Source organism: Euprymna scolopes, chromosome 30 (assembly GCF_053919585.1).
Source record: "Euprymna scolopes isolate OS-2025 chromosome 30, ASM5391958v1, whole genome shotgun sequence".
Taxonomy (NCBI): Eukaryota; Metazoa; Mollusca; class Cephalopoda; order Sepiida; family Sepiolidae; genus Euprymna; species Euprymna scolopes.
This window is the reverse complement of record NC_136511.1, coordinates 30141211-30167264: the sequence shown is the minus strand read 5'-3', so window position 1 is coordinate 30167264 and position 26054 is coordinate 30141211. Positions and strand designations below refer to the sequence as shown.

General features: G+C 33.6%; 1 protein-coding gene across 6 annotated transcripts in view; it reads right to left on the bottom strand.

The window, feature by feature from the left end:
- LOC145254555 (protein transport protein Sec24A-like) overlaps nucleotides 1-26054 on the bottom strand; it is a 192953-nt gene that overhangs the window by 90132 nt on the left and 76767 nt on the right. For 3 of the 6 annotated variants that reach the window (XM_080113080.1, XM_080113081.1, XM_080113084.1), the window contains exons 2-3: nucleotides 19128-20126; nucleotides 892-1047 (exon numbers count right to left, since the gene is read on the bottom strand). In XM_080113080.1, the coding sequence (XP_079969206.1) occupies nucleotides 892-1047; nucleotides 19128-20126 (1155 nt within the window). The remainder of the gene's footprint in view (nucleotides 1-891; nucleotides 1048-19127; nucleotides 20127-26054) is intronic. The other 3 variants (XM_080113082.1, XM_080113083.1, XM_080113085.1) reach the window with 1 other exon arrangement.

Sequence of the window (26054 nt, the reverse complement as noted above, 5' to 3'; positions counted from 1 at the left end):
GCACAGAAGCATTCATTTATGTCAATTCTTTAATTTATTCCGCCCTTAACTCAGAAAAAGAGGAACTCATCAGCTTTAAAAGAAAAATTCAAAGACGGCATAACTAAAAGAAAAGATAAAAAAAAAACAATTGTAACTTCACTTTCGATTTTCAGATTTTGTAAAGATGCCCATATTACTTTATTTTCTTTTAAAGTTGATGAGTTTCTAAAAAGTAAAGAGTTAGAGTCAGCAATTTTTGTAGAAGTTTAATTTTATTTTTAAACTAATTTCAGAGTTAGAATTTTTTTTGTTTTTTTTTTCAACGGATTAAAATCGTTCTAATCTCCTTCAAGAATATGCCAACTAGCTTCAGGAAAGGTATCAAGGTGACATCTCCATCCCTGCTTCCAGGCAAACAATATAATGCTTAGATTTGTCATTATTATGAAAAATAGGAAACACCAAGAGCATCGATCATAAATTCAAAAGCAACAGAATTTTTGAAAATGAAACAAAAACAAAGAAAGGAAATCATTACCATTTCACTGAAAATAAAAAATTTAAATATATGAAAGAAAAAAAAAAATGGCAAGTGCTATAAAAAATATTTTTTAAATTAAAAATAAAGGGCCAAACCAAAGTTTGATTGAAATTTTGTTCCCAACTTTAAAAAAAAAAAAAAATGCAAGCAAAGAAATAAAATACTGAGGGTAAAAATAAAAAGAACCATAATTCCATAGCAAATAGCAGAGAAAAGAGAGCAAGAGCGAATCGTGGCAATGAAATATGGCTGTGATTTGAAAAAAAAAAAATTATTAAAAAGAGCAATAAATTGATGGGGGAGGGGAGAGACAAAGTTAGTAAAATAAGAAGGCGGAGGAGAGAAAACACTGTTTTTGTATTGCCAACCTGAGTTGCCGGTATTCAACAGAAAGTTGGATGCTTTGATTTGGTGTGAATACTGGGCTTGTCCATGGTAAGGAGCAGGCAACTCATCCGTATCGTCCTGGCTTGCATGGCTGACACTGATGGAGGTGGTGATCAAGCCGGGTATGGGAGCAACCCCTGACATGGAAATAAAACAGTAGCATGCTTTGGAGAGTGTGTGTGTGTTTGTGTGTGTGAAAGAGGCCAACACTTGAAAGCAACATGCACACTGAACGAAGACCAATATAGCCACACCAACTTAGGGTCATCATCTGAAGAATCGGTGGCAGCAGCGGTTGTTTAAGCAGCAATCAACTGACTCTAAACTCATACCAGCAAAAAAAACAAAGGAGATTGCTTTATAGTTCGGACATTACCACTGGAAAAATACCCACTAGAATCGTAACCAATGAGAAAATTGACTGTTTAGGAAAATATGAAATAGATTTTCTAAAAAATTTTATTTTTATCTTTCTAAATAATTTAACTTTAAAAAAAAAAAGAAAGCATTAAGTGTTATCTGTGCAACATTTTGGTTGATGTAGCCTTCGATTTTCATCAGGTATGTTGGTCACCATCTTGGAAAGACAAGGAGAAAAGTTACGGACTCCATCTTCTTAATGTTGTTTTTGCCTTTTTCGCATGTGTGAAAAAATTTGGTTGACAAAGGGAGGTAACCAACCCAATTTTTTCACATGAAACCACAACAAAAAAAAACAAAAACAACTGCAAGAATATGAAATCACTTATGAAGCCAGTAACTTTTCTCCTTTATTTTCCAAGATGACAACCAATATGCCTAATGAAGGTTGAAGGCAACATTGACTGAAACGTTGCACAAATAACACTCAAGATGAGAGCAATAGTCCAATCAAAACAAGTAATACAAACAATTAGCCCTCATAACTGGGCACTTGGGAGTGCTTGAGTACCACGCATGCCTGTGCAATTAGATTGGGGTGATCTTCTTCTGATGGGCTGAGGGTACCGGATTGACAGTTCCTGGCTGCTGTTTCCGACTGGTAGTACAGGTACCCTAACTCTTTGGTAGCGCTTAGAGCGGCTGCTCCATTACAAGTTGTATAATATCTGGTTGTTTGTAGTGCCATGTCGCGCATGGAAATGGAACCCTGCACTCATCCCCGATGGGCTTTCCCGAGGCCACAGTCCTAGTTGAAGAAAAAGCCGATTGGTCTACTTGTGTTGCATGTCTGATATCCTGCATAACCTCTTGTTCAGCTCCCCCTCACCTTACTGAAACTCTTTAAAAACATGATGACACTAAAATCTAAAAATAAGCCTAGGGACAAACAAATTCAACTTGCCTCCTCCCTTGAGGCTTGCATTCACTAACATCCGTGGGCTTAGAACTAATTTAGCTGATGTTGAAGCATTTTTCCTTACAAATACCCCGGATATCTTAGCACTAAACGAGACTAACCTACACTCCTCCATCCCCTCTAACTACTTTAACATGCCTGGCTATCTCCCACTCTGCCGTAAGGACTCTGACAGACATATGCACGGACTTGGAGTCTACATTCGTAATACCCTCCCCCTGACTAGAGAAACAAACCTAGAAACAGACGATCAAGCCTTTATGTGCTTTAGACTAAACATACAACGCAACATTAGCTACTTTTATTTTCTCTACCGCTCTCCCTCGACCCAGGACTGCACCATAATAAACAAAGTCTCCGACAGTATAGACAGAGCACTCTCCCTTGACAATAGCGCCCAAGTCAATGTATTTGGTGACTTTAATGTTCACCACAAAAACTGGCTTGGATTCTCTACTCGCACAGATGCAGCGGGCAGCACAACACATAGTTTTGCTATATCTCACTCCCCATCACAAACGGTTACGTTTCCAACCCGTTTCCCTGACCAGTAAGAACAACAAGCATCACTTCTAGATCTTTTTCTGACTACAGTTCCCGAGGATTGTACAACAAATGCTAACAGCCCACTCGGGAACGCTGACCATGCAGTGATAATGGTAGAAATCGCCCTAAATTTTAGACCCAAAACTGAAGAGCCAGTGCTCAAAACAACGAGATATTTTAAAAAGGCTGATTGGGAAGCCATCAGAGATCTTATCAGAGATGCCCCATGGGGAAATATTTTTTCTCTTCCTGACGAACAGTGCGCAAATGAGACCACTGAATGGTTCAAAACAGCAATGGAAGCACATGTTCCCGTGCGGAAATTTTATAGCAAGCCCCACTCTCTCCAATGGTTTACTTCGACTTGCGCAACTGCCATTGCTCAAAGGCAGCATGCATACCGCAGACTTAACCGACATAAGTCCAGTTCAAACAAACAGAAGTACATAGAAACGAGAAATAACGTTAAGAAAGAAATAGCGACAGCTAAGAGAGAATTTACTGAAACCACTAAAAAACGCATTGAAGCACAAAAATTAGGAAATCGTGACTTCTGGAAAATCTACAACAGTGTAGTAAACAATGGGCAATCAACAATTCCCCCACTAACCAACAATCACGAGGTTGTTTGCTCAGCAACCGACAAAGCTAATATGCTTGCCAGCTGGTTTGCCTCGAACTCCACACTAGACCCTACAAACCACCCCCTGCCTGACTTTCCTTTGCGGACAGACGCCACGCTAGATGACCTAAAAATCACCCCTGCTCAGGTACATGCTATCATAATAAATCTTGACACTTCCAAAGCATGCGGACCTGATCTCATCCCAGCTGTGCTATTAAAAAAGTGCTCAGCCGAAGTAGCTCCAGTTCTCTCCAAACTCTTCAACAAATGCCTTAATGAATCATGCTTTCCGGGCTGTTGGAAAACCGCTTCTGTGGTACCAATATTCAAGAATTCTGGCGAAAGAACTGACCCATCAAATTATCGACCCATTAGCCTCCTCCCACTTTTCGCCAAAATATTTGAGACCATAATTAACCATGTTCTAGTCCGGCACCTTACAGACGCTAAACTTCTGACTGACCAACAATATGGATTTAGACAAGCCCGTTCCACAGCTGACATTCTCACTGTAATCTCTGAACGTATATACCATTCACTGGATAAAGCGGGGGAGGGCAGAGCGGTAGCTCTAGATATATCTAAGGCTTTTGACAGGGTATGGCACAAGGGTCTCCTCAGGAAAATTAAATCATACGGTATCACTGGTAGAATCCTTAGCATAATTGAATCCTTCTTAGACAAGAGAAAAATCCAGGTTGTCCTCGACGGTCGTACATCTAAACAGTGTGATATAAATGCGGGAGTGCCTCAAGGGTCTATTCTTGGACCTCTATTGTTCCTAATATTTATTAATGACCTCCCCGACAAAACTGCCTCTGAGATGGGTATATATGCTGATGACACTACACTCTATAAAAGGCATGACAGGAAAACAAATGAACACATATCTAAAGAAATGGCAAAAACACTAGAGGATGACCTCCAATCTGTAGTGGAATGGGGACATAAATGGATGGTCACATTCAATGCTGCCAAAACCAAACTGGTTTCCTTCAATAACTACAAGAAACCTTCTCTGCCACCAATAGCAATGGCCAGTGACTCCCTGTCTGAGAGTACATCTTTCAAACTGCTTGGCCTAACGTTCACAGGAAACATGAGCTGGAACAATTATATTGAAAACATTGCCAGGGACGCTGCAAAAAAGGTAGGCTCTCTCTATCGTGCTAGAAAACTACTGACACCTGAAAGTATCCTGTATCTCTATAAGACCACCATTCGCCCATGTATGGAGTATTGTTGTCACATCTGGGCTGGTGCGTCTACTAGTAGTCTCTCGCTCCTAGACAAGGTTCAAAAAAGAGTCGCCAATCTGATAGGCCCTGAACTGGCATCTAAGCTTCAGCCTCTGTCCCATCGATGAAACGTTGCATCCCTCTGCTTGTTCTGTAAGTATTTTAATGGTGAGTGCTCTGACGAACTGCAGACACTTGTGCCCCCACGTCGCATACACCCTCGACAAACCCGACAGGCAGCTAAATCCCACCCCCACACAGTAGAGATCCCTAGATGCAAAAGATCCTTCTACTCCAGTAGTTTCTTCCCCAGAACCGCTAGACTCTGGAATTCCATTCCAGGATCATGCTTCCCTAACTGTACTGACATGCAGAAGTTCAAGTGCAACGTGAACCAACATCTTGCTGCCCAAATCCTTACATAGTGCCCCCGTAGTTGCTGACCCTGATAGTAGCCCCCTACACCTGAGTGGCAATGTGCCTTGTTTGGGGTGAAAATGTAATTTAAAAAAAAAACACTTCAGAACAGAAAACATTAACTTTATCATGTTTCTAAATTTTTTAGATAAGGATTGATAATTTGCATTATTCGGACTAGTGTTCTCATTTTGAGTATTATTTTCACAACGTTTCATTTGATATAACTTCTGACCTTCTTCAGATGTATCTTGTCAAACCCAGGAATCTTTCTATCAAACTCAAAAATTTTGAACGGAATTTTTTATTTAATTTACAAGGGAATAGCATGCTCTAGTTCCGTCAGCTATGACAGAGTAAAAGTCTGAAGTAATTCACAATTATATTTTGAGTATCGTTCACACTGAGAATTTTACCTTCATCCCTCAGAAGAGGGACTTACAACTGGTGAAAGTTCAAGGTAAAATTCAGTTGTAAGCTACACTCTTCTAGGTTAGCATGGGCGACACAAAAAAAAAAAAAAAAAAAAAAAAAACACACACAATTACGAATCACTTAGGGTTTCTACCCAGTCATGACTGACAGAATTTGAGCATGTGACCCCTGTGGATTATATAAAGAGTTTGGTTTGAAATTCTGTGCAGATTCTCAAGTTCAACAAGATACATGTGAAGATCAGAGATTACATTGAAACATTACGCGAGTAACACTAATGTATTTTTGTTCCCATCCAGAGTGCCTCTTTTTGGGGAGCTGGATTTTCCCCACATAAAAACTGGCCTTGTGTCTAACTGCCCTCGCGGGGAGGCAAATAAATAGGAACACTAAACATAACAGTAATCCGAGTAATCCCACTGAACCGAATTAACTTTATAAAAAAGTTGTGTATTTTTAGCAAAGAAAAATCTCATAATTTATGCGGATTCACATCTAAAAATGTTACGCTTTCATGTGAAAGTGACAACAAAGGAAAAACTTACATTTTTAATTACTTTTTTTTTTAATTTTTAATTAAAAAGTAGTTCAAACATTACTTTGACAAACAATTTCTTATTCATTAAATATTAGTTGCTTTTATATTTTTTGTACATTTTCACCTAATCATTTTTTATGTTTTATCCGCATTTTCATTGTATTGTGCCATATTTTGTTTACAACAAATAAACATCCTCATAATCCCCAAACAAAAATTGATCAAATAGCAAAAGTACAAAGTTGTTTTTTACTGTTTTACAATACTAAAAACATTTACTAAATATTTATTTAAATAATTCACATAAAAATGGTAGCTTGGCCAGTTTTAAAATATGCTTAAATATATTTTTAAGCATGTAGATTTTATATTTATTATTTTAGAGCCAATTCTCTACTGATTATTATATTGTATGCAATATATAGTAGCGATTTCAAAAGTTAAAAATATGACTTGAGTGATGTCAGCTAGAATCGAAACTAAAACTGCTCGAGCATTATTCGTTATAATCTGAGCAAAGTCTGTCCGCACATGAAGACTTAAAAAAATTATGTTAAAAGAATAAATGTACATTAGCCCATATGTAGAAATAACATGCTTAGTTAACTTACACCTAACATTCAATTTTTTTCTTTCGATTTCAATCTCTTAGCAAATATTTTCACCAGTTAAAAAACAAAATTATATTTGTTTCATGGGTCTAAATTCCCTATACATAAAGTTTCAAGTCTGTAGACAAAATAGTTTGCTAAAGACAGTTCTGCGCACAGATAGGCAGAGTAGATAGATATGTAGATAGATATATAAATCTATATATATAAAAGCGAAAATGTGTGTGTGTGTGTGTGTGTATGTGTGTGCACTTTTTGTGTATGTCCGGCAAAGGCTTTTTTGGGGGGCACGCTCGGTCGGGTCACTCCTTAAAACTTTTTATATACTGTCTAAATCATAATATCTACAAGTTACGAATGGGGGTCCAGTCTATCTTTAATTTGCCCAACTTTTACGCGCTATTTGAGATTTTTTTTCAATTGCTGCATCTCCGTTTCGCTTTTCAGTATAAAAAAGCAAAACTGAAAACGAATTTGTGTTCTCGGCCCTATGTGCCGAAACGTCCAGAAAGCAAATAAGGTTTGATTAATGCTGGCAGAAAAAAAAAAAAAACGTCATGTCAGACAATTGCTATTCATTTGGCGGGGGGAAACAAATACGCAGAAACTGGCTTGTAGTGCCAAACTCAAGTTGTGTGATTAATATTAATTATTAAATTCTCGCACCTGTCAATTTCACTTTATAAACTTTAAATTAAGACAGCTTTCACTCCCTCTCCTCTCATGGCCGAGCTAGTCAGGTGTCATGGTCCCCCCCCCTTTCTTTTCCACCTTCGCGTCAAGGGTTCGGGTTCGAGCCAACCTTCCTACCAAAACTACCCAGCCAACGTTTTTTGTTTTTTTTTTTAAACAAGGTTGTTTTGATCTACCCCCACTCCCAACACACACTTCCAAACACCTCAGCTATTAGATAGATAGATAGATAAATAAATAAATAGATAGATAGATAAATAGATAAATAAATAAATAGATAGATAGATAAATAGATAGATAAATAGATAGATAAATAGATCAATAGATAGATAGATAAATAGATAGATAAATAGATGGATAGATAAATAGATAGATAAATAGATGGATAGATAAATATATAGATAAATAGAGAGATAAATATATAGATAAATAGAGAGATAAATATATAGATAAATAGAGAGATAAATATATAGATAAATAGAGAGAAATATATAGATAAATAGAGAGATAAATATATAGATAGATAGATAAATAGATAGATAGATAGATAGATAAATAGATAGATAGATAGATAGATAAATAGATAGATAAATAGATAGATAAATAGATAAATAGATAGATAAATAGATAGATAAATAAATAGATAAATAAATAGATAGATAAATAGATAGATAAATAGATAGATAAATAGATAGATAGATAAATAGATAGATAAATAGATAGATAGATAAATAGATAGATAAATAGATAGATAGATAAATAGATAGATAGATAAATAGATAGATAGATAAATAGATAGATAAATAGATAGATAAATAGATAGATAAATAGATAGATAAATAGATAGATAAATAGATAGATAAATAGATAGATAAATAAATAGATAAATAGATAAATAAATAGATAAATAGATAGATAAATAGATAGATAAATAAATAGATAGATAAATAAATAGATAGATAGATAGAGATAGATAGCTAGCTAGATAAATAGATAAATAAATAAATAAATAGATAGATAAATAAATAGATAGATAGATAAATAAATAGATAAATAGATAGATAAATAAATAGATAGATAAATAGATAGATAGATAAATAGATATAGATAAATAAATAGATAGATAAATAAATAAATAGATAGATAAATAAATAGATAGATAGATAAATAAATAAATAGATAAATAGATAAATAGATAGATAAATGGGTAAATAGATAGATAAATAGGTAAATAGATAGATAAATAGATAAATAGGTAAATAGATAGATAAATAAATAGATAAATAGATAGATAAATAGATAGATAGATAAATAGATAGATAAATAGATAGATAGATAAATAGATAGATAAATAGATAGATAAATAGATAGATAAATAGATAGATAGATAAATAGATAGATAAATAAATAAATAAATATTTTTACAAATTTTCTTCCTGAAAATGTTGATTAATTTTCCAATTTTCTCATCTTTGGTAAGTATTATGAGTGAATATGTCACCAGTGGCAAAAGTCTGTACTTAAATTATAATTAGCGGAGGACATTGGAAGGGAGATACACATTACAAACACACTGGAATAAAGAGTTTCAGCAATTTTTATTGTATTTAACCAATTTATATATATGTGTGTGTGTGTGTGTGTGTGATTTTTTTTAAGCGTACATTTAAATCAAGTTTCACCAATATATATTGCATAAACTAGTTTTATTTTAAAAATTAAATAAAATTAGGTTTTTTAAAACTAAGAATTGTGAAAACTAAAGAAAATGTTATTTAGAAAGAATCACATTATAAAAAAAAAAAAAAAAAACTATCCTAAAATTTGCTGTTTGTATAAATTAGTCATTTTAAACATATCAAATAATCAAAAAATATATTCAACAATTAAAAGAAAAACATTTTTAATAACATTATATAATAATCTTAAATTGTTTTTTTTTTTTACTCTAAAATAAGCAATGGAATATTTTGATATTAACGTTTCATATAAAAAAAATATGGTAAACTGTAAATCAATTGTTGATTGAGTAACTTTAAGAAAATATTTTGTACAAAGAAATATGATTTTAAAATAAAACAAAATTCATCAAAAATTATTTAATCAAAATTTTAAATAAAGAATTTATGAAATAAAACCAATGATTCAAAAATATTTATTTTGAGTATAAATTTGAATTTTATTGATAATGTAAGCAGCAGTAAAGTCAAATACATTTCGAAAATATTTGCAAGTTTGCCTTTTATTTTGTTGTCATCATTTTTATGTGTCCTCTACAAGTTTTGTCCATCAGACTTTCATTTGAAATAAGTTATCAGATGCAATTTGGATGGACATTTTATGAATATTCAACATTTTTTTTATTTTCATATTTTGGATTTGGTTTAAAAATAAAATAATTTTTTTTTAAATGAATGGTAAATGTGCAAGACTGAGACAGAACATCCGGTTGAACCATGCAAAGCAAAATTGTACAATGAGAACAATTCAAATGGGAGCTCATCAATATACTATTAAAAGGCTCTGGCGTTTTTTTATGTTTGTATGCAAATAGAAACATGATTGGTTGATAGAACACAAGTACACAATCATAAGACCATAGATTTTACAGTGTCAATCCACGTATTTCAATTAAGTCAAAAGTTGAATACATGTTTTATAAATTTAAAGAAATTATAACAACAAAATATTAAATAACTTTTTTTTTAAACGAAGTGAATTTTTTTAAATAATCTATAAAAAAAAAAAAAAAAAAAAAAGGTATTTAACATTAGTTGAAAGCGAATTATGTTTTACTTAAAAACGAATTCTAAAATTTTGTTGTCCAAAATTATCCCTATATTAAAAACAAAATCAAAGAAAAATCTGCATGATGTAATGAAATGAAAATATCAGATTCTAAAACTCATGTAAACTGATCAAGTACTTTTATTTTTCAATAAGAAGATCAAATTTTATGAGTATCTGAGAAGTGACCGTCACGCCTTTCATTTATATAAAAAAAAAAAAAAAAGTGAAGCATACATGGTCCCCCATGAGTGCACAGTGAACGAGGCATAAAAAAATTAATAAGTTCAGCATCCCCCACCCATTTAGCACCAAAAGTCCCCAGGGGGATGCCAAATCCTGGTGAAAAAATGAACAAATGGTGCAGTTCTAGGCCTTAACATATGTAAATTTGAGTTCTGCACCATGCAAAAAAAGAAATGACTAAATCCATCATTTGACCCCGCCCCATTTAGCCCCAAAAGTCCCCAAGGGCTTAATATATTAAAATTTGAGTTCAGCACAATGCAAAACTGCTAAATAGACATGCGCAGCAAATTTTGGACAAATATGGTAAAATAGTCCCAAAAATAGATTGTTTTTATTAGCTCTACAAGAGCTCCTGGGGCACACCCAAGAGTTATCGTGAAGTATAGGTAAATAAAATTATATTAGGTATCCCAAACTAGCCTATTTAGGGTACGAAAACTGGTAAATAAAGTTAAATTTCCCTTGCGATATCTCATTTATTTTTTGGGTTATTTTGATAAAGTTTTGATTTAAATAACATTTAATGTTTTTGCTTTATAGATATATAATTCTTTTTCTTGTGTCTTTAATAGTTTTGTTTTCCAGGTTACTTCAAGTTATGTCACTAATTTTGGTGAACGCTGCTTTATTTAAAAAATTTTTTTTTTTTTTTTTTTTTTTTTTTTTACACAAAAAAAAATGTTTGTCTTTTTCAAATTTGGTGCACACGATATTTTGAGTCGCTAGGTATAAAAAATAGTACTATTTTAAAGAAAAAAGGTAATTTATCAATATGGTGAACTTAAAAATGGGGGGGGGTTAAGTTGTTTTTCACAAAAAGAAAATCCAACTAGAAAACTTCAGTGAAAGAAATATGAAAGAAATTCAATTGAAAATATTCCGAAAATCGCACCATTTTGTAGAGAAATATCTCCTCTTTAATAATGTCTTGGTGTCATTACTACGCTCATAAATCAAGGAGCGCCATTAATAAAAGTGACTGTACCTACACATCGAGATTTACAACTTAATCCCAGGTGATCAAAGTACTAAGTATCATCATGAAAATCAACTGTCAGCATGACTCAACAAAAATGTAAACAAACAACTTGTTTCACTATGGATATATCAAAGTTCTTAAGTGAGTTTGTTTTTGTTTATTTAAAAGTTATAGAAAGTTATTGTTTAAAATAATATTTTTAATGCGACAAGCACGTTAATAAAAGAAATGAAAATTTACAATTTACAAAATAATGTCAGTTTATTTTCTATATCTTCTTTCAAACTTTCATGTTCTTTGCTTTATCCTCTTTCAGTTGGATAACCTTCAGCATTGTTAAATAGCTTTTAAAAATTAAACTGGGTACATTTTAAACCAAAAAGAAACATTTTTAGTTGCATGTAACTGTAACGGAAAAATATTTTTAATTTAAAAAAATGTGCTTCATTCTTTTGTTTACTTATTTCTCTTATGTTCTGTTGGGCGTTTTTGATATATCTAACATTTTGTTAATTTTTTTCTTTTATTATTAGACTGTCCACTTACATTACTTTTAAAAAAATTAACAAAATATAGCCAAGTTTCAAGTTATGTGCAACAAGTCATGTGTAAATAAAAAAAAATTAATTTCACGTAAAAATGTGCACTTTTTTTGTTTATGTTCTATTGGGCGTCTTTGATAAATTTGAAGATTTTGTTAAATTATTTTTTAATTATACTAAATAATAACTGAAAATATAATTAGGTTACGTGCACGTGGCGCATAAATGAAAAAATTAATTTCACTGTAAAAATCTTTTCTTTTTTTTTTTTTGTTTGTTTAATAATTCCCAAGACGGTACTTCTACAGTTTAGCGCCGAAAATGGAGACGCCATTTTTTTTTTTCGCGCACCTGTCATTAAAATGCAAGAGAGAAATCAGTATTTTAAACTATGACCAAAGTAAATAAATAAAAAAATTAAACTAGATATTAATTACTTTCAGAAAGAACTATGAAAAAAAGTAAATAAAGAAAGTGAAAGAGAACATATCTCCGTAATTATTTAATTGAAAATGTTTCGATTTAATGAAAACAGGAAAGTTTTTCATGAAACGTATGCATACATTTTTTTTTATTGAAAATTACATATTCATAATTGTCTAAACTGGGCGCGCGCCATTTAAAAACCAAAACATTTACTGTATAAAAATTTATCAAAATATAAATTGTAAAAACATTTATTGAAAAGTTTGCATAAGAAAATATAATTTTAATAAAACAATTTTGTAATGAAAGCAACATTGGATTTTTATAAAATAGTTTGTTTTTTGGGGTTTTTTTCCGAACAAATAGATTTTAATGAAATATTTTTTTTTTTTTTTTTTAATTAAAGCAATTTTGAAGGGTCAACAAAAAATTGATTTAAATGAAACCGAAAAAAAAAAAAAAAAAAAAAACATTATCTAGTTTAATTTTTTTTTTTTGTTATTTATTTCATTCTTCAGTCATAGTTTAAAAATACTGATTTCTCTCTTTGATTTTAACGGCAGGTGCACAAAAAAAATTTTAAAAAGTGTCTCCATTTTTGGTGATAAACTGTAGAAATACCCCTGAAACCTATATGTTCTATCAGGTGTTTTTGATAAATTTGAACTCAGATATCTCAAGGTTGCGTTAAGTGTCAAAATGAACACCAGTTGAAATAAAGTTCAACTGGAAGCTGCTTTCTCTGACTACCTAAGAAATCCAGTTGATTCATTTCCACTTCCAAAGCAACAAAAAAAGTCTCTTAGTGAATCTGCTGAACATTCAGATAACTCCTGCAGTTGTGATGAAGAACCATCTCAGGATATCTTCAGTTATGAGCATCAAGAACAATGGGTTGCTGTCTACTATGACACCAACTTTTACATTGGCCAAGTCATTGAGGTTATATCTGCATCCAGTACGGTAATAAAAATTTTTATCGCAAACCAAAAGATTTTTTTATGGCCTTTGTCAGATGACATTGCACAGGTAGAGTCACCATTTGTTTATAGATGGGGTTTTGAAGTGATGGTAGGATTTGGAGTGTTCTTGATATATCTACCATAGCGGAAGCTTATGAAAGAATTCTGAGAGAAAAATCAATAAGGAAAGGAATTGTAGTAAGACCTCTGCCTATAAAATATCTTACTTGTTTACTTGTCTTAAGTTGAAAGTTTTTCAATGCTTGAAAAAAAAAAAAAAAAAAGACTTGTGACTTTTTGTATAACAAATTTCTAAATCTTAATTTGTCAGTCCTTTTTTGGGGAGTTTAAATTCCCCAAAGTAAAAATATTTGTGGCAAAAAATTTTGTTATTAGAAACAAGGCAAACATTTTTTTTTTTTAATTCCTCACTCAAAAATTAGTAAAGTTGCAAATTTTAAGCTTCTACCTCCAATGGTTACATTTTTACAGCAATTTCAGTAACGTATACTTTTGACGCATTTTTTTTTTTTAAACCCTTTTTACCAAATTGTCTGTTCGACTGCTTTTACATGGTCCACAATTGAGTGGTTTTATCAATTTATAATTAAAAGAAAAAGTTATCTTCATCTCTAATGTGTTATGAATCATACTAAGAAGATTGAAATGAAATTAATATGAACAGTCAAAGTTGCATTTCCATGTCAATATTTGCACTTTTCCCCCGTTGGTAGTGTTTAGGTTGGTTTCATCTAATAATTATTGCTTTCATTAGTATTAAGTTTCATTTACAACAAGACGACATTACATTTATAAGAATTTTTCACTTGTTAGTAGTTTACATTTTTAGTTATATACTATGAAATTTGGCTTCTGGACAATGAAATTTTCAACTTTCCGACAAACTTTGAACGATCATAATTTGATGGCTAATTGAGCTACCAAAATAAATTTGGTACTTTTGTTTATGGTTTACAAAAAATCTATATGACCACAATTTTTTTTTTAGATATAATGAAAATAAAATTTTGGTTTGGGATACCTAATTATATAGAAATCAGTTACAACTTTTCAGAAAATTTTATAAAAATCCAAGGTATCAATTTTTTTTTTAATAAGCTCAAAAGTGTCAATTTTAGCCATTTTAACCCGAAAGGAACCCCTAGGTGGGGCAACTGTAGCTTTCCCAGAAAATCCGTTCTGTTACTTTTTTTTTACTCATGTTTTATGTTTGTGCAAAATTTAAAAAAATTTCAAGGCATAGTTATTGAGAAAAGTGCGGACTACAACTTGGATGTCTTTAAGTCCAACGTTAACAAATTCCTAATGAACCGCCCCCTTAAGTAAACAGTTCATCAAATCTCCACACTAACGTAATGTACTTGCAATAACCCTTATCCCTGAGTGGCTTCCGGGCCTTGATAAGTGGTGATCACTGTGTAAAAAAAAAAAAAAAAATTTACAGGTCCATGGTTCTTTTGTCAGGGTGTCAGGGGAGGGGGGACCAAAAAAAAAAAAAAACGAAGGGAAATAACTCAATTCATCGATTTATGTTGTAATTCCTACAAATTTCTATTAATCGCTTAAAAGTGATTTTCTTTATAAAAAAAATCTATATAAATAAAACAGAAGATGCAGATGTATGTCTAAATACTTAACCGATAAAGTCTTACAAGATTGGTCACATAACATTGAAATTAATAGGAAATAGTAATCATACACTAAGGATGGTCTATAATGAGTAAAATCATTTAAATGGATGATAAACGAATACAGAAACATGTCAGCAAGTTGAAATGCAAATGGCCATTTTAGGTATTTTTGTGAATGTGCAAATCTAGCTGAAATTTTGCATGTGCAATGATTTCTATCTACGGGTTATGTGTCAAATTACAGCTCTGAACTAATTGTGGTTTTTGTTTTACAGGTGTTTGAACTGAGTCAGGTGTGAAATGGAGCCTGTTGAATGTCGAGCAGTGATCCTGTTTTTATATTTGAAAGGACGCACACCACAGGACACTTTTGATGAAATGAAAGAAACTTATGGTGATAATGCCCCATCATATGATCTTGTAAAATGCTGGCATTGTAAATTCGAACATGGCCGGAAGTCTGGAAACCGCTCCCAGAACTGGTCTGCCATTGATGAGGCATCTGTCCGTGAAGTTGAGGCTGCCATTTTGGAAGATCGGCACATTACTATTGGCCAAATAGCCCAAGATATCAAGATTAGTACAGGGTCTGTGGAAACTATCATTCATGGCCATTCGCATAAGGTGTCTGCCAGATGGATTCCCAGGTTGCTCACACCATTCCAGAAGCGAGAACGAGTTGAGTGCTCGAGGATGAATTTGGAGATGTGCTAAGAAGATGAGTCAAAGTTTTTCAAAAGACTGATTACACAGGATAGAACCTGGGTCCATCACTATGATCCAGAAACCAAAGCCCAGTCAATGCAGTGGAAGCACTTGGACCAACCACCTCCAAAGAAGGCAAGGGTGACGCCCTCCGCTGGCAAGGTTATGCTCACAGTCTTCTGGAACCAAGACGGAGTAGTGATGACAGATTTCCTGGCAAAGGGTACCACAATTACAGGAGCCTATTATGCTTCACTTTTGAAGAAATTAAGGGAAGATATTAAAATCAAGAGGCGGAGCAAAATCCACAAAGGTACCCTCCTCCTGCAGGACAACGCTCCGGTCCACAACTCGCATGTCGCCAGATTAGAAGCACGAGCATGTGGTTATGAAATCCTTCCCCATCGTCCCTACTCTTCTGACCTTGCACCCTCTGACTAACCTCTTTCCAGCCATGAAGTTGTTTTTGAAAGGAAAGCGTTGCCCAGATGATGCAGCCTTGATTTCTGAAGTCACGTCGTGGTTGGAGGACCAACCTGCGGTGTTCTACAAAAACAGTCTCCAGAGCTGCATCAAACGATGGGAGAAATGCATAACTCTGGGTGGTTCCTATGTAGAGAAAGACTAATAACTGTGCCAAGTTTCGTTGCTCTACTGCTATGGGAAGTGGGTCAGGGGCATTACTTATTGCCCGCCCCTAGTAGTTTAATTTTAAACCTTTCATATGGCTCAAATGGTAGGGAACATGGCTGGAGTACTAAATGTTTTGATTTCAATTCTAGCTGATGGCGCACAAGTCATTTTTTCTACTCTTGAAATCACTACTATATATATATATATATATATATATATATATATGAGAGATAGAGATAATATTCAATAAAGAATTGGGTCTGTAATAATAAATATGAAATTTGCATGAATTAAAATATATTTAAGCATATTTTACAATCAACCAAAGCTAGTCATCACCTCATTCCACTAGCAGTACTATGAATTGAGTTGTTTTTGTTTTTTGGGGTTTTTTTTTTTTTTTTTTAAACATTTTCTCAAAATAGCAAGCAAGCCAGACACTCAAATACTCCTAAAATTTGATTTTCCTATTTAAAAATAAAACTACTTCATCAATTTACGCGAGTTTTAGAATATGATATTTCCATTTCGTCACTGTTACAGCATCATACAGATTTTTCTTTTTTTTATGTTGAGGAAATTATGGACAAGAACCATATTTTCTAGCTGAAATATCAGACTAATGCTTCAAACAGCTTTTCATGTTTTTTTGGTTTTTTTTATTTAATTTAATTTTTTACACAAGATTATTACATGCATGTCATTATCGTTGGCTATCACTCGTGTCCAAGTATTGGGTCCCGTCGTTTATCACTAGTCTCCTATTTTTGAGGTGGATGTTTATGTATGATGTGATTTAAGTCTGAGTCTATGATGAAAGAGCCATGGACCCTTTTCGCAGGGAGAGGTGATCACTCTTCTAGCTTTTTCATTCTCTCTCCTCTTCTCCTCAAAATCCACAGTGCCATGGTATGCTGCACCTCTCCACGTCTTCCTGTCCTTGACAGTTTCCTCCATGAAGATGGATCAATGTTTGTTAGAGGCAGGGTACCATGTATTTATTTATAAAACCATCATAAATATTTATGTTTATATGAGCCAAGCATTAAAAATAAAGTTTATGAAGCATCCAAAATATATTGGATTTAAGGCTCCTAAATGCATACAAAACTGGCATGATTGAAAGTGTTCTAAATGACAGTCTTCTCAAAGTTTCATCTTTGCTGTATGTGGTGATAATCAACAATAACAGAAACTACCATTTCTACCTGATCATGGTTGACAGAATGAGGACAACTTACTATTGTGGGTTAAATAAATGGTTCAATTCAAAATTCTGTACAAATACCAAAGTTTGATATAAAGATTTTAAACTTTCCAAATTTTTATAATGAGGATTAATCATTTGTATTTGGTTTCTTTTGACTACGGTTTTCATCTTGATTGTTAACTTCACAAATGTTTCATGCAATGTAAGCTCCGACTGTTTGTCAAACTCAAAAATCAAATTAAACAGAAAAATTCCCCGAGTTCAACAAGATACATCTGAAGAAGGTCAGAGGTCAGATGAATCGAAAGATTGTGAAAATAAAACTCGGGATAAAATAGTAAATGAAATAATATATGGAAGATACTCAAATTTTACAAGATTTTGTCAAGTTTGAAAAGATGCACCTGAAGCATTCAGAAGCTGTAAAGTTTAACTCCAACGATTCCAAAAATTTTGATTCCTATTTAAACTGCTTATTAACTGGTTGGAGATTAAGAAATCCAACTCTGACTCATAGCATTCTTACGAGTCTGATTCAGACTCCTTCCAAAACCGCTGACTTTGCAACCCTAACATGAAGTCGGGGATCACATCAGCTATAATGTTATGAATCTAACAAAGCAAGAACAGAATAGTCATCAAATATATGAGGTGCCTTCAATAAGTTTCCAGACTTTTGTGAGAGATGATGAGAAGTGTAGAAGTAAGGAAGTTGATTGGCCAAATAAAGAATTTCATGGATAAGGACAGTCGTATGTCTATAGAGACAATTAGTACATAGTTTGATGTCAGTGTGAGAACTATACACAATTATTCGTGATGAACTGAAAATGATTTGCGCAAAGTTTGTCCCAAAGGTATTCAGAGAAGATCAGAAAGAAAGATGTCATGACCAAGATGAGTATTAAGATAGTTCCTCACCCTCCCTATAGTCCAGGTCTTGCTCCCTGTGACTTTTTGTTATTCCCCAAGTTCTAGGAAAACCTTAGAGGCTCTTGTTATGAGACAATTGAGGAGATGGAAGAGGGTGTGACAAAGGTCATTGATTTGCTCACAAAAGACTTTCGCGGGGCCTTCCAGAAGCTGTTGAAACAGTACAACAAGTGCATTGCAACCGGAGAAGATTACTTTGAAGGGGATTGGAGTTTCATATTTGCACAATCAATAAAAGTGCCCATACAAAAAAAAAAAAAAAAAAGACTGGAAACTTATCGAAAGCACCTTGTACAAATTATCAAACCTAGATTTTAAATATTTCATGTGATTAAAAGTTTATGATTGGATCAGATGTTTTTTTTTGTTTTGTTTTTTATGGTACCATAGACAAGAAATATAGAATTTCTCTTGTAAAAACAAAAATTTCAGGTTTCATTCTACATGAAATGTTCTCATTGTACAATCAGATTACAATTTCAAAAAAGAAAAAAAAAAAAAAAGCAAAGAATTTTTAGCCCCAGAACAAAATTTGTTTTCTGAAATTTAAACAAATAAAAATTAAAACAAAAACCAAGTAATCAAAAATGAATAAATGAAATTCTTTCAAAAAAAAAAAAAAAAATAAATAAATAAATAAAAAATAAAAAGAAAAAAAAGTTTTAATTATGTAATCAAGGACTTGTTGCTGACTGACCTTGCGTAAAGTTTGCTGCCGGTTCCATGCTAGGTGGATTCGGTCCAGGGCTGTTTCGGAACTGGGGATCCGGTCCTCTCGGCGGTGGGCCAATACCTCCTATACCAGGACCTGGCATTGGAGGTCGAGGACTTCTGTTCATAGGAGGTGGGCCGACACCCATTGTGCCCCCAGGAGGAGGAGCTCTTACATTATACATTTGTTGCTGCTGTGGTGGTAGTGGTTGCTGCTGCTGCTGTTGTTGTGAGGGTGGTGGTGGCTGTTGCTGATGTAACATCATGCGTGGAGGCGATTGTTGTTGTTGCGGTTGCATCATACGTGGGGGTGATTGTTGTGAGGGTATCTGTTGTTGCATCTGTGGTGGAGAGGATGGTGGTTGTTGTTGCTGCTGTCTCGTACCCATCAGGTGAGGTGGCTGGGACGTCACCATTGTAGCAGAAGTATTGGCATAAAGGGGTACAGACTGAGGAGGCATACCGCTCGGTCCGTTGAGAAGGGGTGTTGACATTGACGAAGGAGGGAGACCAACAGATGAAGAAGGAGGGTGACCAATAGAAGGAGGAGGGGGACCAACAGAAGGAGGAGGGGGACCAACAGAAGAAGGAGGAGGGGCAAACATTCTGGGGCCAGGTGATCCCTGATGTAATGTAGGTTGAATGTTAGACTGAGTGTTATTTAGTTGACCTAATGAATTTCTAGGCGGTCCACCAACCCCCATTGGGGGAGCTATGTTCATAGAATTCAGTCCTGATGGTGGTGCATTATTATGTCCATTAAAGTTATTTGATATCTGTTGAGGTGGAGCCTGTGAACCCCTCCACTGCGGTGGCTGCTGTTGTGACTGCATCATTGGTGGAGGTTGGAAACCACCACCGCCACCAGGTGCTGGTACTCTTGACTGGAAGTGCGGTGGCGGTGGATTAGGAGGTTGACCAAATGATCCTGGGGGTGGAGCACCCTTCATAGCCATGGGTGGTGCTGACATCATAACAGGAGAATCTGAAACAAATTTTAAAAGAAATTTAGATGAATTCTAAAAGAATTTAAACTGTAATATATTGAGCTAGCACAACTACCTAGCAATGCTCAGGAGCACGGACAAAAAACAGAATTAAAAAGTGTGTAGTACTTTTAGAGCCTACAAAATTTACTCTTTGGTGTCCAAAATAAAAATTTTAACCTGAATTTGCGCATGCATCCACCTGAAAATGATAAAGGCATATTTTGGACCAATCAGAGGATTTTCTAAATTTATTTGAAATTGCCCTTTTGGGTACACCTCAAGCCCATGTAAGGCCAGAGATTTTTGTTCAACAATCCGAGCAATGCAAGGTCCCCTCTTCACCAGTGAAAAATTTACTTTCACCATGACTAATGTTTGTGTAAAATTTTTAAAAATCCAAGGCATGGTTATTGAGAGAAGTGCTAACAGACAAACGGGAGACCAAAAAACAGTTAAGACAAAATCCACAAAAGTAATAAGATCTAAGATCTGTAGTAACTGTCTGTATTTTTGAGATCTGTGTTGATCTCTGTCCATCTTTCCATTTTGCCCATTCTGTTAGGCTTGGAGTTGCTATCTCAACTCGTGCGTACAGACATGAACAAACAGACCCACAACTCGTTAACTTTTTATCATTGTCTGCACATCAAAAACAAATGCATAAACTTGTTTTAATATTGTGAACATTTAATGAATATTGACTTTAATAAAATTAGATTTTAATCAAATGAAATTAAATGGGAAAGTTTTGACAATTTTTCAAAACTGTGGATAATTCACTGCCCTTAAATCATTCATTTCGACTTCTTTGATATCTCAACTAATGAATCCTTGTTCTACAAAGCTCTAAAAATATCAACAAACATTCTGTTTTCCTATTGATGTAAACTTCTATTTTAAATAGATACTAAAAGGCCATCTGATTGTGCTCGGTTATAAGATACGCTTAAATATGACATTTTAATATATCTGGATTTTGTATTTTTTATTACAGAACCAATTCTCTCTTGATTATTCTATTGTACCTAATATATTGTAATGCCCACCTCCATCCTCCCAGTGTGCCCCGGGATTGAAATATCTTTAATTCATGCAGATTTCATATTCATTATTCTATTGTTGCTCAGGGGTCAAAATTGCTAACTCTTAAGGGGTCAAAATTGCTAACTCTTAAGGGGTCAAAATTGCTAACTCTTAAGGGGTCAAAATTGCTAACTCTTAAGGGGTCAAAATTGCTAACTCTTAAGGGGTCAAAATTGGAAAATTGAACCCGACAAACACAAGTCAAATTAATGCATATCTTTTATGCATGTGCAAATATACATTTAAATTGGTCTTAAGTTTTGATAAGAACGTGACCTTAGTTTAGATCAATGGTTCTCAACTGAGGCTCATGTGGCCCCCATGCTACATGTAACGTTAATATCGGTTCAGTCTTCCTTCAAGATAAACTTGATATATATTCTTTGGTTTTCTTTACATTACTGAAAAATAAAATAAGCTATAAGGGTTCACCAAAATACATTAAGAAGAAAAGAAAGTCATGATTAAAAAAAGGTTGAGAACTATTAGTTTAGATGGTAGCCAATAATGCTAGAGAGCTAATCATTTTGATTTCAATTTTAGCTGATGGCACACAAATCTTTTTTTTTTGTTTGTTTTTTTTTTTACTTTTGAAATTATTACTATATATTGGGTACAATATAATAATAAATATAGAATTGGCTCTGTAATAAATACGAAATTTGCATTAATTAAAATATATTTAAGCATTAATTTTATTTATTGTGGACTATTATCCTTATCTTTTTGGTTGTTTCACAACGTTTCAGCCAACTATTCCTCTGGCCTTGATCAGGTGGTAACCGCGATGGGATAGAAATTCCAAATCTCCTAACTGCATTCTCAGCAATTACTGCCTTCCATAGTTGTTGTCGTCTCACCACGTTTTGGCCAAGTAAGCCTCTGGCCGGCTTTGGGTAGAATAGAAACCGCTATCTTCAAACAATGGTCACTTGGAACCATAGATTCAATGTCTATCCACTGCGCCATGGGCCCCAAAGGAAGGCAGTAATTGCTGAGAATGCAGTTAGGAGATTGAGTTCCTATTCTGTTGCAGTTACCACCTGACGAAGGCCAGAGGAATAGTTGGCCGAAATGTCGTGGAACAACGACCAAAAAGAACATGAGGATAATAGTCTGCAATAAATAAATTAATAAATAATTCTCATCTCAATGAATTCCAATTAAAATAATATATATATTTAAAAATATTTTACAACCGGGTAATGCTGGGGAGTCTGTTAGTATATTTATCTCTAACATAACTTTATTTTAAATATATAATTTATTTTAAAAATTAAATTTGTTTTTGCTGACAAGAATAAACCTGTTGATGATAATTACATTTGTCATAAAAAATGTATAATTTAAAAATAAACATTAAGTTTTTTGCTGTTCCCCCCCCCCTATCTTTAGTAATAAATGCGAAAACTGCAAAGTAATTCTTGTATTTAACCAACTAACATTCAGCTTTCAACAATTGTCAAGAATAACAAAGTACAAAATATAAACAGTCATTAAATAACCGTTACTAAAGGTAATAAAAGTTACTCATCTAATTTTGAAATATTTTAAAGCATCTTTTATTTCAATTAAAAGTTTGTCAAACACATTAAATTTGACTGAAAAACAAAGATGGTTGACAGTCGTTTGCCAATAATCTAGAAAGTCTGAAGAAAAGTTAAGGCGTTTAGAACAGTTATTTGTTTTTCCACTATAAAAGACAAACAAAAATTCCAAAGCTAACTTAGGGTTCATTTGCTTATGGCATCTTTGAAATGAAACTAATGCAATGAAATTAGTATAAATTATTCAAATGCAATAAAAATGCTTTAAAATATGTTAAGACACCAAACGTAGGCAGGTAGATAGTAAAGTAACTTCTATTGCCTTTGGTAATAGTTATCAAACAAAATATTAATGATTTTACTAAGTTCCACATTGAGTATTGTTGCAAGAAATGGGTAAGGATACCAATAAGATCATATATATATATATATATATATATATATATATATATATATATAAAGGGATTACAAAGGCAAACATTGTTAAAAATAAGAGCTTTTGTTTAATTATACCTTTAATTTAAAAAAAAAAAAAAAAAAAAAAAAAAACTTATTTTTAACAATGTTTGTCTAAATGAAAAATGCTGCCTAAATACAAACCATATATTAAGTACAAATATATACAGAACTAAAAAAAAAAAAAAAAAAACTTTTTGCAAGTGCTCAATACAGATGTAGAGCTTTAAGTTTCTGATGTTTATACAGGAAGGAACGATAAAACTGTCGCTCTAGAAAAGAAATGATTTCATTTCCGTTTGATGGAAACCGTTCTTTTTTTTTGTTGCAGACCATCTACTTGTTGGCCAGTTGTGTATAAATTCCAAGAGCGATAGGAGTCTTCTATCATGTCTGAAAGTGAAACAATGTTCAACAAGCGAGATCAAAGATGCGCCACTGTACAACTCATACTCTCAAGTGATCCAAATTATGACAAGACCATTGCCAGCACCCTCAAAATGCATTGCTGGATTGCCACGAATAACAGGGACGTGCCAAGGATGATGAAAAAGTTTCCAGCCACGGTTATGATCTTTAGTGTGGTTTCAAGTGAGGGCCACATCATGTTACCTCATACCTTCCTAAAAGTCAACACCAAAGTGTACTTGGATGTGTTGAAGAGTGTGCTAATCCCGTGGTGCAATCAGGTGGCCACTGGCAGACCCTGGGCATAGTAGCAGGATTCGGTGCTAGCCCACAAGTCCAAAGAGACCCAAGCTTGACTTCAGGAGTGCTACGACTTTGTACCCTTCTCTCACTGGTACCCCTCCTCTCCAAAACTGAACTACTTTGTTTGGTTATATGTCAAGAACATCACCAACATGACCTCTCAACACCAAAGCCAGCCTGATCGCCGCCATCTGCCAAGCATTCATCAAGCTTCCACCGGTGCTTGTGAAAAAGGAATGCTCCCAATTCCAGACCCGTATCAAGGCAATGATTGAGGCTGAAGGCGGTTACATTGAATAGATGTCAGCTCCACTACATAATCAAGTTACCTGAATTGATTTTTTTCAATAAAAGTTTTGAAATAAAGCTGTAGTGTTGTTTTCTTTTAGGCTACAACTTCAGCGTTCCACCCTGTATATATATATATATATATATATATATATATATGAGAGAGAGGATAGAAGAATATCCGGTTTAGTGAAATAATTACAAGTATTACAAATAAACAGAGAAAATCCAACTGTAAGAAAAAAAAAGAAAAAACCCAACTCTTTACAGCATATCACCCTTTTTTCTGCTTATGCACATTTCATCAGCAATGATAAATTACCATAATCTGATGACTTTATATGAAAGAGAAGAAAAAAATTATGACCAATATACTTCATGACATTGATATTTCATTTTAATACGGACCCCAAATTTTAGCAATAATTAAAAGCAAGGGAGATAATTCTTTTGAATTGCACAAAAGAGACATTTTCCTTTTTAATGAATAAAATACTTATAGGGTTCAATAGGTTTTCAAGTACAGTAAAAAAATAAATAAAAATAAAAAAAAACAATTGTGTAACTGTGCAGGTGAATGTTTCAACAACTATTGTTATAGTTTAATACCTGTTGAAAAAAGATACAAGAAAACACTTGTCTGTTTAGTATAGAGTCAATAGAATGCTGAGGTCAGTTTTTATTGAATATTTTTCAAAAGTATCGTTTTGAATAATAAAAGAAAATCCAAAGTACAATGTTAGACCAATTATCAGCTTGTACACAAAGAAATTAGGTGACGAAAAATATTCAGGTTAAGATGAGGGGTGGGGGGATGATCTCGATTTAATAAACAAACACGTACACATTAATGTACAAACGCTACTATTTTTATATTAATACTTTTGTCCAACTGACCCTCCAATTTACAAAAATGGTTACAATTTATTGAGGATAATTGACAGATCTAACAGACATAGAATATCATATTCAGCGAAATATGAACAAATACATTGAGGACATTGCAAAGGCTGCTGCAAAGAAGGTGGTTTCCATCACATGCTAGAAGACTACTCACACCTGTATCATGTACCTCTACAAGGCCACCATTCGTCCATGCATGCAATAGTGTTGCCACATCTGGGCTGGTGCATCTACCACTAGTCTCTTCCTCTTGGATAGGGTCCAAAAAAAAAAGTCTTGAATCTAATAGGTCACATTTTGTCAACAAAGCTCCAACCTCTGTCCCTTAATTAAAATGTTGCATCTTTGTGCCTGTCTTACAAATATTTTAATGGAATGTGCTATGATGGATTCCTTGCATTTGTGCCCCCTTGACATACATTTCCCCAACCCATTTAGCAACAAAATCTCACCCCTTCACTGTTAAGATTCCCAAATGCCACAAAGCCTTCTACTTTAACAGTTTCTTCCCTCAAACAGCTAGACTTTGTAATTTCCTCCCTGCTACTTGCTTCCCTGACTGTACTAATATGTAGAAGTTCAAATGCAATGTAAACTAACATCTTGTTAATTTATTCTAGGCACGGTCCCAAATAGTAGACCCTTAGTGGTGAAAGCCATATCTTGCTTGTCACTGTTGCCCCATCTGCAGAGCAGAAACCAGAAGTTAAAACGACCAAATAATCTTTAAAAAAAAAAAAATTATTTTAATTAAAAAGAAAAACAACATGAGATTGACTCCAGCTTAGGATGGGATTTTGAAAGGTAAGTTGTCATACAAAATACTTAACACATGTACGGGATTAGAAGATTTACAAATGCATCACTTTTTAACCTTTGTGCTTTCATCAATAATTTGCAGAGATTATAAATCAGTTTGAATATTTTAATCGGATC